At 64.0% G+C, this 13,836-nt stretch overlaps 2 protein-coding genes across 2 annotated transcripts; both read right to left on the bottom strand.

Moving 5' to 3' along the window:
• Nucleotides 1-223: 223 nt before the first annotated feature.
• Nucleotides 224-5,505, bottom strand: LOXL4 (lysyl oxidase like 4). The gene is given in 16 exon segments (XM_058029266.1): nucleotides 224-521; nucleotides 645-756; nucleotides 947-1,083; nucleotides 1,174-1,289; nucleotides 1,546-1,789; nucleotides 1,914-2,076; nucleotides 2,271-2,438; nucleotides 2,749-2,903; nucleotides 3,169-3,352; nucleotides 3,478-3,694; nucleotides 3,817-3,855; nucleotides 4,370-4,581; nucleotides 4,730-4,908; nucleotides 5,050-5,357; nucleotides 5,359-5,451; nucleotides 5,453-5,505. Coding segments are annotated over 16 exon segments (2,451 nt in total). The 3' UTR covers nucleotides 224-450.
• A 2,799-nt stretch (nucleotides 5,506-8,304) lies between these two features.
• PYROXD2 (pyridine nucleotide-disulphide oxidoreductase domain 2) lies at nucleotides 8,305-13,022 on the bottom strand. Its single transcript, XM_058029691.1, has 16 exons — nucleotides 12,614-13,022; nucleotides 12,177-12,196; nucleotides 11,864-11,957; nucleotides 11,717-11,790; nucleotides 11,450-11,596; nucleotides 11,153-11,306; nucleotides 10,877-10,938; nucleotides 10,669-10,766; nucleotides 10,115-10,256; nucleotides 9,888-10,022; nucleotides 9,717-9,789; nucleotides 9,454-9,610; nucleotides 9,166-9,320; nucleotides 8,941-9,047; nucleotides 8,715-8,835; nucleotides 8,305-8,612 (listed from the first exon to the last, which is right to left on the bottom strand). The coding sequence occupies exons 1-16, from the start codon at nucleotides 13,020-13,022 to the stop codon at nucleotides 8,542-8,544; spliced, it is 2,019 nt and encodes a 672-aa protein (XP_057885674.1). The 3' UTR covers nucleotides 8,305-8,541.
• Nucleotides 13,023-13,836: the final 814 nt, after the last annotated feature.

The following is a 13,836-nucleotide window of genomic DNA, read 5'->3' as shown; positions in this document are numbered from 1 at the left end:
GGCTTCATGATCCTAATAGGAAAGAGTGCAGGGGAAGGAGGAGGTGATGGTGGGATTGATAAAGGAGTAGCCCCTCTTCCACAGCACAGCACCCTGCTCCCAACTCACAGAACCTTTATTGAAGACAGGACTGGTGCATGGGTGGCTGGGGACTGTCCTGAGTCTCCTGGAGCATGGGGGGCTGGGCAGGCTGAGGTAGTTGTCCTGGGGGCCCTGGGGCTGTGGAGGTGAGGCCTGCTGCAGTACTGGGGCCACTCTTTCCAATCCTGCTGGCAGCATGGGTACCCCCAGGCACTCCCCGCCAGCCCTGGCGCTCATCTCCCTCCTCTGCAGCAGCATCAATAAATACACAAGTCTGCAAGTCCCTGAGCTCAGTCGGGTGCTGCCAGGGCACAGGGGCCGGGCTGCAGGAGTCGGACTCTCCCGTGGGACCACGCCAATGGCAGGGGTTCACACGAGGTTGTTGGCCAGGCGCTCCCGTCTCTCCATGTCGCTCACCACATCGGCACCGTAGGCATCACCTGGGGAGAGCCATGTTGTGGGGTAGGTGTGCATGTGGGGGCACAAGGAACCTGTGGCACCCCCAACCTCATCACTTCCCTCACCCTGCCTGCCACAGCCCCTAAGCTCCCGTCCCTCCTTACTTGTGTGGCAGCCGTGCATCCAGACACGCTGCCCATCATACTTGCACTGGCACCTCATCACGTTGTTGGAGAAGTCTGACTCAGCCACCTCATGCTTGGGGTTCACAACCACCTGGGGAGGGCAAGGGGCAGGGCTGGGAGCAACTCTGCTGTGCCCTGGCCAGGCAGGGCTGTGGCATGCACAGCAGGGTACAAAGCAGCACCCTGATGAGCAGGATGAGGGATGCTGTTGTGCTCATGGAAGGGACTCTCCAGCCCTGAGATCTGGTAGCTTGGTGTCCCGCACCCCTCCGTCCCCATACCTGGAAGGTGTAGCTGCCTGGTGGCACATCGGTGATGTCGATCCACTGGCAGTCGATGTCATGGCGGTAGGTGTCCCAGCACCCCACACTCACCCCCTGCTCACCAAAGTTGGCACAGGCAAAGCGTCGCTGAAGACCTGCAGCAAGGAGGGAGGTGAGGGAGGCACAGACAGAGCCCCTTTGGGGAGCAGAACTGGGCCTCTGTCAGCTCTGCAGCTGGCACCTACCTTCGGGGCAGTTGGTGTCTTCCAGGCAAAAGCTGGCCTTGTGTCCCTCGGCCACCTTGGAGCCATTGAGCGTCAGCAGGTCATAGTGGGTGAAGACCTCGATGCTGTGGAAATGTCTGTGGGGACAGGGGCTCAGCACAGGACCAGCGCCCAGCCAGGGAGCACGTGGCTGTCCCAGGCAACCCCGGCAGAACTTCCGGCAGGGCAGCACCCAGGGACTCAGCAAATTACAGCCCTGAAGCCAAATAAAGCCGTAATGACAGTGCTGGCTCAGACGCTGTCAATTACCCTGGGTGGGACGGGTGCCACCATGCCCTGCCAGGCCCAAGGACAGGGCAGCTCCCTGCCAGCCCCTGCCTATGGGACGCTCACCGGTGGCACTGGTGCCAAGTCCAGGCATGACGCCCCATCCTCGGTCGGAAATCGGCTCTTCCCAGGTTGTGGATCTGGGAGGAGAAGCGCAGAAGGCGGCGGTGGCCATAGGGCCACTGCATGTTGTCAGCAGAGCGGGAGAGGCAGCGCTCCTCATGGGCACAGTACAGCAGCCCCAGGGGTCTGTCCTCCAGGTAGGCTGTCTCCTGCACCAGCTGGGCGTTCATCACCAGGTCTGGGGCGTCTGGCACAGAGGGATCAGCGGGGATTGAGAAGATGGTCCCCACCCTGCAGAGCACTCCCTACCCTCCTACAGGAGAAGAGGGGTGCCCCCTCCCAGCAGTACCCCCTGGGCTCCTGCTACTCACGGGCAGTGCAGGTGACCCCGGCTGAGAAGCGTCCCCCGCCGCTGGGGCAGTGGACAGGGCCGTGGCGCTGGCACTGCTGGAGGGCCAGCTCGGTGCCCGCGCAGCGCACGCCGCTCATCACAACCTGGCTGGCACCGGGGCTGCCTGCCCAGTACCACGTCTCCTGCACAGAGGAGGAGCACAGTGCTTGGACCAGTCCTTGCAGTCCTTGCCAACTCCCACCTGCCTCCCCTCCTGCCCTAACACTGCCACCACCGTCCCCACTGTCCCATCCCAGAGCCCCTGGCCACACCATGCCCACGCTGTCCATCCTGCAGGACCCCTGCAGTTCTGGCCCCAGGCTGGTACCCCACTCACCTGGAGGGCATGGCTGGCAAAGCCCAGCCCCAGCTGCCTGCAGACCACCATGGCCTCGTTCAGGCCCCACTGTGCCCCACACACTGCACCCCACTGCAGCTGCCCCTGCACTGGCACCAGCACCTCCACCACGCCTTCCTCGGGGTTGCGGCCCCCGGCCAGCCGCACCTGTTGGCAGAGAGGGGCAGAACTGGAATGTGGCACAGATCCCAGCTCTCCCACTCCACACTGCAATGGGACCAGCAGCCCTGCACATCCAGCTGAACATCTCCCTCATCTTCCTCCTTTCATCCCTAAAGACCAATTTGCCACCAGATCGCCCTGCAGAGCCCCATCAGGACACTGCTCTGTGTCCCCCCATCCCCTGGGTCACTCCAGGGCTGCTCTGAGCACCCACACTGGGCATAGAGCTTGGGGAACAGGGACTGTGCAATGGGGCTGGGGTGAAACAGGCCCTGGGAAGGAGGCAGGGACTCACCTGGCTCTTGAAGTCCATGAAGGGCATGTGGCAGCGGACGGCAGCGTCGGCCTCGTGCCGACACCCATTCTGCTCAGCGTCCTGGAAGCGACACTCGCCCAGGGAGCGCTCATGGCCAGTGCACTGCACATTGCTCATATGGATGGGCCCCAGACCTAAAGCACAGGAAGGGTCAGTGCTCCCTGCTCCATGACCATCCTGAAGCAGCATCCTCATCCTCCTTCCCCCGGTCTGGGCATTCTTTATAGGAATGGGGCTGTCCATGGCAGGAGCAGACAGGGTAGCCTCATCCTAGGACAGGCTGGAGCTGCGTGAACATCCCATGATTCTCCAGCAGGACACCTCAAACCAGTTGATTTCCCCATCGTACCCCTCCAAGCCCAGAGGTTTCCCAAGCCCATGCTGTAACACCTGCCTCACCTTGTCCCATCCGGGCTCCCACCAGGGCCTGCTTTGCCGTCCCATAGCCCAGCTGCCGGCACACCACACTGGCTGCAGCCAGGTCCCACTGCTTGTCACACACGGTGCCCCACTGCCCGTGGCGCAGCACCTCCACCCGGCCCTCGCCAGCGTGGGTGCCCGCTCGCAGCCGCACCGGGAGCACCTGGGCACGGAGAGCAGCCGGTCAGCAACCCCAGGGCACAGCCAGGCCCCCTCAAGGGCAAACGGGGTGGCTGAATGCTGCTCAGCCCTGGGACTCTGAGGGTGTGGAACTCTGCAAGGGCTCACCTTTCCTGGTGCGGTCTTGTTCTTGCCCTTGCCCGTGCCCTTCTGGAAGGCAGGACCAGGGAGGCAGCTGACAATGGCATGCATGCCGTGGGGGCAGGCGTGCTGGCGGGGGGCTGGTGGGGCCATCTGCACAGGGCAGCGGGCCAGGTGGGGCTCTGAGCCCTGACACCGCACCCTGTGCACCCAGAAGCTGTTCTTCTGGCTGAGGGTCTTCAGGCTGCCAAGGGAGAGGAGCAGGGCCAGGGTCAGCTCAGGCGCCAGAGACTCTCTCCCACCCAATGCTCATGCTGGGCACCCATTCAACGTGCCCTACCCACCATGCACAGTGCTGAGTCCTACCTGGAGTTGGGGTCCTTCAGCTTCTTGTTCCAGAGCTTTCTGTGGGTGTACAGAGCCAGGAGATGAGGGAGCATGCTGACACTGCCCAACTCTGAACCCCCTGCCCCAACATTTCTGCCCTCCCTGGCAGGAGATGGAGACCCCAGGGTACGTCATATTCCCCACTGGCAATTACTGTGCCAAACCCGTCTGTACCATGAGTCCCAGCGGGACTGTGCGACTCCTGGCACCCGCAGGGGCTCATTATAGGCTGTATTTATAGTTCCAGGCTGAGACAGGGTGGGAGGGACCAAGGGACACTTGTCTTTCCTCTCCTTTGTCCCACACTTTGCCAGCCATGATGGTGACCATTCCCAAAGACTTCTGGATGCTGTGAGCCCAACTCTGACCCTTGTCAAAGGCCCAAGAAGGGGATCCAGGCTGCCATACCAGCACCTTGCACACCCACCCATGTGTGCAGCCCTTCTCTGACCACTCCTCTATCTCTTGTCCCCAGTGTGCCCAGCCTGCCCCCCCCGTGCCCAGGAGCAGCGTGTGTCTCCCTCATCCCTACCGGTAGAAGCTGGTGTTGACGTGCTTCTCGCGGGGGAAGCCCAGCATCCCGCACACCACACGGCTGTTGTTCCTGGTCCAGTTGGCATCACACACCTGCCTCCAGCGCCCATTGTGCTTCACCTCCACCGCACCCTCCATCACTGGCATGCTCAGCTTGGCCCGTGCCAGGATGGGCTTGAGCCGCACCTCCTCCAGGGTTTGTCCCAACACCTGCCACAGTGGGCACGGCGTGGGCCTGGGGCTCCAGCATCGAGGGCAGAGCCCTCAGAAAAGGGCAGGGCAAGGGTTGGTGGGACCTGCTCCAGTCGCCCTGGTGTACCCTGCTGGCCACAGGCACACGCCACGGGCCCCCACTCACCTCTGCCAGGTGACCAGTGGCGGTGGCCTGGGGGGAGTTGCCAGGCAGGCGCTGTCCTGAGCACACCACACCAGCATCCTCGCCATGGTGGCAGTCACTGATGCCCCAGCCATTGTGGGCACACTCTGCCAGGGAGCCTTCGCTGCCCCCACATCGCACGTTGTCCAGCCAGATGGGGCCTGGGGACACAGCATCACAGCCCCATGCAATGTGTCCCGCCAGCTCTCTGCACCCACGGCCCTGTGGGGAGGCTCCCACAGCCAGCGGGAAGCACACTGCCCTCATCGGGACCCCTACCCCCATTCCCCATCTGCCCGTACCTTCCCCTTGGCCGTAGGTGGCACTGTGGGTCCAGGTGATGGCTGCGGTGTAACCCAGCTGCCGGCAGGCCACCGTGGCCGCATGGAAGTCGAAGCCATCGTCGCACACGGTGCCCCAGCGGCCCTGGTACAGCACCTCCAGCCGGCCCTCTCCAGCTGGGCCCCGGGGTCCCCCCAGCCGCAGCTGCACCGGGGCCGGCTCCTGCCTGCTGGGGGCCACCCAGCACAGCACCAGCACCAGCACCAGCAGGACGTGACTTGAGCCAGCTGGCATCACCATCATCGTTCTGTGAGTGGATGCCTGGGGACAGACCAACAGTGAGTCCTTGGGGACCATGGCAGAGTGGGGGTGCAGCTGCAGCCCCCCCTGGGCCCCAGGAGCTGGGCAATGTGGAGGGATATCACGCCTTCTTGCACGGCGGTGACATCCCTGTCCCTGTGCTCTGCGGGATGCATGGGCTGGTCCCTGAAACATGCACAGCATAGCCCAGCCCTACCCCCTTCACCAAGTCAGCCAGCTCTGACACAGCCCTCTCGGGCACTGACAGCCACGGGCAGACCCACAAACATTGCCCTGCGCTCTTGTTGTGCTTCCTGTCTGCCCCATGTTTTGGGACATGGGTGAGGGCCCCAGAGAGCCCCCTTTCATCCTCCACCTGGATTCTCTACTGAACACCAGGATTCCTCCCTACCCTGCACACAGCCCGGTCCCCGTTGCCTCACCTCTTCCCCTGCACCCTCATTCAGAGCACTGGTGGGATTGCTGACCCCCCTCCAGGTACCCAGACCGACCCTCCCGGGGCCACCTCTGGCACTCACCCTGGCAAGGGATGGTGGTGCCGGAGCGGCAGCGGTGCGGGGCAGGCGGTGGCGAGGGACACGGTGGTGGCGCTGGCAGCAGTGGATCCCGCAGCTCCTGCCTCCCGCTGGGCACCGCCTGCAGCCGCTTTTATGGTGCGGCGGGGTGGGCCGACCCGAGGGGGCCCCCCGCCCCCTGGTCTGGAGCCCAGCCCTGCTCCCTGCCCACCCCCGGCCCTACTCTGCCTCACCGCACACGGGGGCAAACCCGTTCCTGTCCCAAAGCCCGTCCTGTTCCCAGCCGGGAGGATCTGAGCTGTCCCGGGCAGTCCCTGCCCGCCGTGAGGCTGCGCCTCCCCCGAGTCCAGATTCCCTCGGTCAGGGATGCTCCCCTCGCGGGGCTGAACCGCAGCCAGGCACAGCACGGACTTTCCTGGGATGACGAGCGGCTCTGCCGGGGACATTCCCTGCAGCTTCCCACCAACGCACTGGTTCGAGTGGGTGCACGGGCACAGGAGGTGCTGCAGTGGTGCCGGGACTTGGGGACACAGGGACCACGGCAGGGTATGGGATGGTACCGAGAGCCGGAGCGCAGCTCTCCCAGGGCTTGGGGCATCACCTGTGCCATCCATAAGCAGGCTGGCTGTGAGGGTCCTGAGGCTCAGCCCCGCTCCGTGGGACGTGGGGACCGGTGATGCCCCCCACCCCCCCCGCCCCCCCGACTTGCCCCGGGAGCAACCTCCGGCTTGGGGGGCCGCCAGTCCCCGGGGCACCCCGCTGCCCACACGCCCGCCGTGGGATGGGGATAAACAGGAAACCCAGTGCCCCGGCCGTGCCCAGGGACCGGCCAGGAATGTGCCGGTGGCCACCGGACTGTTTGTTTGGAGTCAAAGCAGCCGGATCCTGCCGGGAGGAGCCAGGATCAACACGGCCGGGAATAGCCCGTGAGCTCATCGCCACGTCTCGCAAGGAGCCCCAGCACCTCTGGGTGTGCAGGGATGCACGACTCTGGGTCCCCCTCGCAGGGCACTCTCATCCCAGCCTCTGCCTTGGCCGGGATCGGGGCAATGCCCTGAAGCTGCGATGTGAATCGCTGGCCAGCCCCAGAATGGAGGCCACGGAAAGCCCTGGGGAAGGGCAGGGTTGGGGCCAGCAGTGGAGCCCGTGACTCACTCGTCTCGACGTTTTGGAGATCAATTGCTTAAGTGTGAAGCCAGGAGCCTCCCCCGAGCTCCTCCCCCGGCAGATGCTGGCAGGGATGCGGGCAGGCGGGCGCTGGGTCCCGCTCCCAGCTCTGCCTCTGCTCCGGGGACAGCAAGAACAGAGAGGTGCGGGGAAGGGCAGGGCTCTGCCTCTGCTCCGGGGACAGCAAGAACAGAGAGCTGCGGGGGCTGGTGGGCTCTGCCCCTCTGGGACCTGCCAGCTCTTCTCGCAGCTCTAGGGACACTGTGTCCTGCCGCTCGTGTGACCGTGCTGGGCTGGAGGTGTCCCCTTTGCCCTGAGGTGTCAGCCAATGCCCCTCGTCTCCCTGGGGGCTCACAGGGTGCCAGCACCTGCAATCCCGGGCAGCCAGCAGCGGCAGCAGCTAAAAATACACGGCCGGCAGCAGGGCAGCCCCTGCGCGGGAAGCTGTGGGCGGCGGGCGGGCGTGCGGGGCTATTCTCAGCGGGCTGCGGGACTATTCCTGGCCGGTCAATATTGATTCAGCCAGCTCAGGTGCAGCAGCTCACCCTGGCAGCACCGTATTTAGGGCCCGGCAGGAGGCGAGGCGGGCGGCTGAATCGGGAGCATTGTCCGGCGGAGGAAGAGGGCAGGGAGAGGATGTGAGCTCTGTAATCTGCAGCCAGCGGCTCCCGGCTGCAGCCCGGGCGAGGGGCACACCCGGGCCTGCTGCGGCTGAGGAGCGGCCAGCACGGAACATCGGCCCTGGGGACGCGGGGACGGGGCCAGGACACGTGCAGCGGCTTCCGTCGGGAATCGGAGCATGTGTGAGGCACGAGGGGCGGCTGCAGCCCCGGCTCCTGCGGTTTCTGAGCCGCTGGGCACGTGTCTGCTGTACACACAGCCACCAACAGCCGCGGACTGGGGACAGCTGGGGACTCCAGGCACCAAAGCAGCAGCCAGGCAGCTCCCTGCTTGTTCTAAGGACTTAGGATGGTCTGGACCTGCCCGGAGCTGGGGAACTCGGTACAAACAGTCCTGCACGCACCTGAGTCTGTACCAATGAGCAGAGGAGAGGGTGAGGGGCTGTTTGTCCCTGTTCACTACTCTGAAATGTGCCTGTGCTCTCTGGCGGCTCCCCAAGGCTGCATTACCAGCAAGTATGGATAGTGCAGTAGGAGCTGCATGAGTTGCTCAAAAAACACAGTGAGAGTGCTCATGACAGAGCCCAGGCCAGGGTTTATTTCCATGGGCACAGGCAGGGGCTGAGTGAGGCTTGCCATGGTCATGCAGGGTCCAGGAGCCACTGGGGCAAGGCTGGGTTGTGTCAGGCTGGGAGCAGCCATCTGCTCAAGGTGACAGTAGCAGCTGGGAGCACAGGGGACCCTGCCAGCCTATATCCAGCTCTCAGGATATGCTGCTGCCCTGAGGTGCTGGAGAAGCAAGTTGTGGATGGGCAGGGCTCTGCATGGCACCAGTAGGGCATGCTGCTGTCACAACCCTGTGTTGGTGAAGTCAGTTTCACCAATTTCATCAGAGGTGCCTGAAATCCTTGATAGCCACCTGGGCAGCATTGCGTCCTGCTGCTCCCATCACTCCTCCTCCTGCAAGAGAGGAGAAATGGGGAATGCTGCTGCACCTCTTCCACATGGCACTTTCTTCCTTCTGCAGGCCTCCATGAGGGTCCTGCTGCCAGCTCTGCTCACCAGGGTGGGCTCCACTTCCACACAGGTACAGGCCAGGAATTGGGGACCGGTAGCCAGAGTAGGATGGTACTGGCCGGGCAAAGTACAGCTGGTCCAGAGACATCCCTCCATGGAAGATGTTCTGCCAACAGAGCTCTGTGTGAGCTAGCTGTGTCTGGCCCAGGCCCGTGTGCCCACTAGCACTGGCACCAGAGCGATGCTCAGAGCTGACACTCATGGTACCCACTCCACCGGGCAGCCCAAAGATCCTCTCCAGGTCTGGTGGCGTCAGGATGTCCCTGCCAATGACAGATGCCTTGAACCCTGGGGCATAGTCTTCGATGCAGTCAAACACTAGAGAAAGATGAAGGGACTCCTGCTGGGCAGCCCGGGGGATGTGGCAGCAAACTCCTGTGCAGCCCAGGGCAGCTCTGCCCGTGGGTGTTACTGGCCCTGTGTGTGCATCACGTACCTGTGTCTGCGTACGCATTTCTGGCCTGCTCGTCCCAGCACCGCCCGCCCGCCAGCACGGACGGGGTGTACTGTGTGAACAGGGACACGACGTGGCAGCCTGGAGGGGCCAGCCCGGGGTCCAGCACTGAGGGAATGCAGAGCTCGATCATGGGCCTGGGGGAGCAGTACAGCAGCTGGGCAGGCAGAGGGGCACCCAGCCACTCCACACCTCCCTCCCCAGCATCCACAGCCATGGCTGTCCTGGCCCTTCCCCAGTGCATCAAGGTGTGCCAGCACAGGCTCCTACCTGCTGGAGGGGTGCCCCTGGGCAGCCTCAGTGAATGCCTGGTGCAGGAGCTGGGTGCCCTCGCAGTTGAGGTGTATGGAGCACTGGTGGTGGGGCAGGGCCTGGCCATCGCGGGCATTGGGGGCAGCCAGGAAGCTGGGCAGCCGATCCACCGCCACTGGGCATGGGATGGGGAGATGAAGTGGGGTGCAGCCTCTTGCTGAGCCTGGCACCAGTGTTCCTCCAGCAGGGATGGCAGCTGAAGCGTCCCTGCTGGTACCTACCATTGATCTTGGTGACAGGGGAGCGTGTGTCAAGCTGCCGGATCCGCTGGACAAAATCCTTGGGCAGCTGCTCCTAGGGTGGGATACACCATGCAGAGGCTGGCTGTGAGAGGCAGTGGGAATGGGCTATTCCAACAGGCCAAGCCCCCCCCAGCCCCACGCACTCCATACCTGAGGGATGAGTTCCAGAAAGGTGATTTGGGGGGAGGCATTGGACAGCACCAGTTTGCTCCTCACCTCTGTCCCATCCTGCAGCACGACACCCCGCGCCTCCCCGGCCCTGCCCAGCAGCACGTGGCACACTGCCTGGGCACGGGTAGGGGACAGGACTTTACCAAGAGCATCCCTGCTGCCCGAGGGGATGGCCAAGCAGCTCCCCTCTCCCAGACACCCCGTACCTTGTCAGCAAAGATGTGGGCTCCCCGGGCAGTGGCTGCCTGGGCGATGGCGTGGGACAGGGCTCCCATCCCGCCTGCCACGTAGCCCCAGGCCCCGCGCCGTCCCTCCAGCTCACCCATGACATGGTGCAACAGCACATACCTGAGGTAGTAGGACCTTGGATTAGTTGCTGGCTGAGGGGATGGATCTGTCCCCTGCGTGGGTAGTGAGGATGGTGCCACAGCCCCCACAGTCTCCCCATGGGACCATGCCACCTCATGGGATGTAAACTCAGTTACAGGGAGGATGCACCAGCCAGGACTCAGCCCAGCCTGGGGACAGAGGTGCCCAAACAGTGAAGGGATAGGTGGGGGCCACTCAGGAGAGCCACTGGCAGGGCTGGGGGCAGCCCCTTGGCCAGCACCAAGCCCTGAGGCACCCTGGCAAAGTTGAGCAGGCAGTGGGAGGGAGAGGCAGGGGGCAGGGCACAGGGTACTGGTGCAGCAGAGCCAAGCACAGAGCACGGCAAGGGGGGACAGTGCAGGCATGAGCCCCGGGGGGAAGGATCCCTCACCCACTGCCAGGGGTGTGTGGGCTGGCCATGGCTCCAATCACAGCATCAGTAGCCAGAGTTGCCTTCAGGGGTTCTGACTCAAACCAGCGATCCAGGATCTGGCCCAGGAGAAAGAGAGCATGCCAGGCTTGGGGTGGGGAGCTGCTGCAGCATCCTGGCAGGCAGGAGAGGCAGAGGGTGTTTCCACACCAGCACTGCCAGCACGCACCTTGGAGATGGGAGCTGTGAGCACCTCGTAATAGTGGGGCAGCTGCCGCCCCAGTGCCAGCCCTGGGGGTGGAGAGGTGGTGTGAGACCTGCACGGCTGTGCCAGGGCTGGATACTGGTGCCCAGCTGGCTTTGGAGGTCACTCAGCGGGACCAAGGTGAGCAAGCCTACCAGAGCCTGCCAGCCCACACTGGGCTCCTGAGGAGGCTCTGCACTGCCCATCCCAGGTGCTGGCAAACACCCCTTGCTGCCGAGGTCCCTGGCATCCCAGATGTACCTGCCTGCAGCAAGGGCTTCAGGGTTTGCAGGTTCCTGAGCTGCTGGGGCAGGGAACCCTTTCCCAGGGCAGCTGTATCCACTGGAGGGGCATCCAGCAGTGGGTCAAGGGCCAACACCATGCGCCCCATGAACGCCTCATACTCAGGATAGGCCTGGAAGGGGACAGAGGGTGGACAGCAAGGGCTGCACCATTGTGGGTGCAATGGATACCCCACCCAGGAGCATCCCTGCCACTCCAGGGGCAGGGCAGCCCCTCGTGGGTTTTGCTGTGCCAGGGGCACGCCCCTGCTGGTACCTGGGCATCCTTCTGGGAGAACTGAGCAATCTGCTGCTGAGTCTGGGCCATGTCATGTCCCAGCAGAAGGGAGCGAGGAGGGCTCCTGTCCTCCAGCAGTGGGGTGAAGGAGTAGGGGTCCCGTGGGAGCACCCTCAGACCGTGCCGCTGCAAGACAGGGATGTCCCCACTGCAGGAGCCACCCTGCAGGGACAGCCTGGCAGCAGGGTCCCCCTTGCTTGCACGCTGGGAGTCGCCAGCAGCCCAGCAAAGGGTGGGTGCCAGTACCTGCAGCTCCAGATCAGCATAGATTTGTGGTCGCAGCAGGCTGAGCAGATACGATGCCCGGGAGAACTTGAACCCTGGAACATGTGGGGTGGTGGGGAATGTCCACCAGCAGGGCTGGCCAGGGGGACAAGGGGCACGCAGGGGTACCTGGCACGATCTCCTCAGTGATGGCGGCGCCGCCCAGCACGTGGCGCCTCTCCAGCACAGCCGTGCGCAGCCCTGCCCGCTGCAGGTAGGCAGCCTGTGGGGAGCACGGGGCACGCTGCCATCCCTCCAGCCGGGATTGCCACTGCCAACAGGAGGCCCCTCCTGCACATAGTGCCCCCCTCACTAGGGAGGGCCTGTGGGAGCCCCAGCCCCATGGACACCAAAGCCCTCCCTTGCTCTCAGCGCAGACCCTTCCCAGTCCCTGCTGTCCCTGAGGATGGAGGAGAGGCAGCACGCCACTCTAGGTACTCACTGCCACCAGCCCGTTGTGTCCTGCAAGAAGAGAGGGAGATGAGCAGAGCGCAGTATTGGTGATGGGCCTGCAGCACAGGGCACCCTGCCGTGCCTGGGGCATGGGGCTGTCACAGCCACCCCAATAACAGGCTCTAGACACAGGGATACAGGTGACAAGGAGAATCCTTCCCCAGACCTACACCCCTGGCCCTAATGGTGCAGCAGAGGGGTACAGAATCACTCAAGGCAGATGTTCCTACAGTGCTCTGATGCTGGGGGGCTGCAATTTGTGCCAGACCCCTGTGTGGTCCCAGGCATGAGGAGCAGTCTGGGGGTTTGCAATACGTCCAGCACGACTGCGGTCCCCACCGAGCTGCTCCTTTGCTACCTGCCCTGGGGGGTGGGCAGATGTGGGTCCCCGCCCGCAGCCCGGCTCTCGCTCCCTGGCTCTGTTACCTGCCCCGATCACCACCGCGTCGTATTCCTGCTGCAGCTGGGCCGCGGCCCCGGCATGGGCCAGACGCGCTCCCGGCGGCCGCAGGGACAGACGCCAGCCCCGCGGCCAGCGGGACGGGCAGCGCGGACCGAGCGCTCCCCGGAGCGCGCAGCGCCCGGCCATGGCCGCTCTGTCCGGCTTTGCTCTGTCCGCCTGGACTTTGCTTCCACGGCGGAACTTTTCCCAGGGCTTCCGGGCACGGGGAGGGACGGGGGGCCAGGCGGGGAACGCCTTGAGGAGGCGGGGAGGCTGCTCAGGACAGGGGCTCCCGCCGCTGCTGCTGCCCCAGCGAGGGGCGGACCCGGCACAGCTCAGCTGCGGGCTTGCAGCGGGGCCGGAGACGAGCCCAGGGCTGAGAAGGGGCCACATCCTGCCTGGGGCTCCGCAGGTGCTAGGGGGTCCCCAGGCTGTGCTCCAGGACGGTGCTGAGCAGGCAGGCGGGGGCCTGAGAGCCCCCTGCCCCAGCTCCTGTGGTGCTCCAGGGATGAGCCAGAGGCACATGGCTGGGATGATGGGCCAAGCATGGCAGGACAGAAGGAGTTTGGCCCCCCCACAGCCCTGAAAGCAGCAGAAGGGGCAGTTTGGGAATGAGCATGGCTTTGAATCCAGAACTGTTGCTCAGCAGGGCGAATTCCAGCTCAGCAGGATGGGGCAAAGGCCCTGTCATGGTCCAGTGCCGCCTGAATTGCTGTCCCCAGCTGCAGCGAGTGGCATGGGAGCATAAAGGGACAGTGGCTACGTGAGTCCCTTGGGGCTGGCCCCATTCCCAGCTGTACTTGAGGTTTGGAGTGCACTGAGCCCAGACGTGCCTGGGAAACACATAAGCTGCCTCAGGATTTACTCGCTGTTCCCAGCTAAGCTCAGAGCTGTGGCTGACTGGTGCCTGGGTGTGGGAAAGGGAGTGCAGGATGGGCTGCACCTCCCCAGAGCCTGCCAAACCTCTGAGGGCCTTGCACACCACATTTGGGAGTGAGGGGGAAGGGGAATGCACCCTAGACCATTGCTTCACTCAGGTTTGGCTACACTATCTTGATCTCTGGCCAAAGCCTGGCAGCAATGCCAAGCTAACATTTTAAATCCTGCTCTGGAAATGCCCTTTTCAGCAAGACAGTGATTTGCCAGCAACCTCTCAGCCCCACTCTCTGTCCCCAGAAGCTGCTGGGTGGCAGTCATAAGCATGGGG

The sequence above is a fragment of the Melospiza georgiana genome, chromosome 8 (assembly GCF_028018845.1).
Source record: "Melospiza georgiana isolate bMelGeo1 chromosome 8, bMelGeo1.pri, whole genome shotgun sequence".
Classification (NCBI taxonomy): Eukaryota; Metazoa; Chordata; class Aves; order Passeriformes; family Passerellidae; genus Melospiza; species Melospiza georgiana.
The sequence above is the reverse complement of the archived record's forward strand: the minus strand, read 5'-3'. Positions and strand labels throughout refer to the sequence as shown.

Excerpts from the sequence above, each read along its gene's own strand:
- PYROXD2 (XM_058029691.1), bottom strand. The coding sequence starts at position 13,022 with ATGTGGCCCCTTCTCAGCCCTGGGCTCGTCTCCGGCCCCGCTGCAAGC. Across the intron at positions 11,307-11,449 it reads TCTCCCAGAAGGATGCCCAG|GCCTATCCTGAGTATGAGGC; the intron begins GTACCAGCAGGG and ends GTCCCCTTCCAG. Across the intron at positions 10,023-10,114 it reads CCCACATCTTTGCTGACAAG|GCAGTGTGCCACGTGCTGCT; the intron begins GTACGGGGTGTC and ends ACCCGTGCCCAG.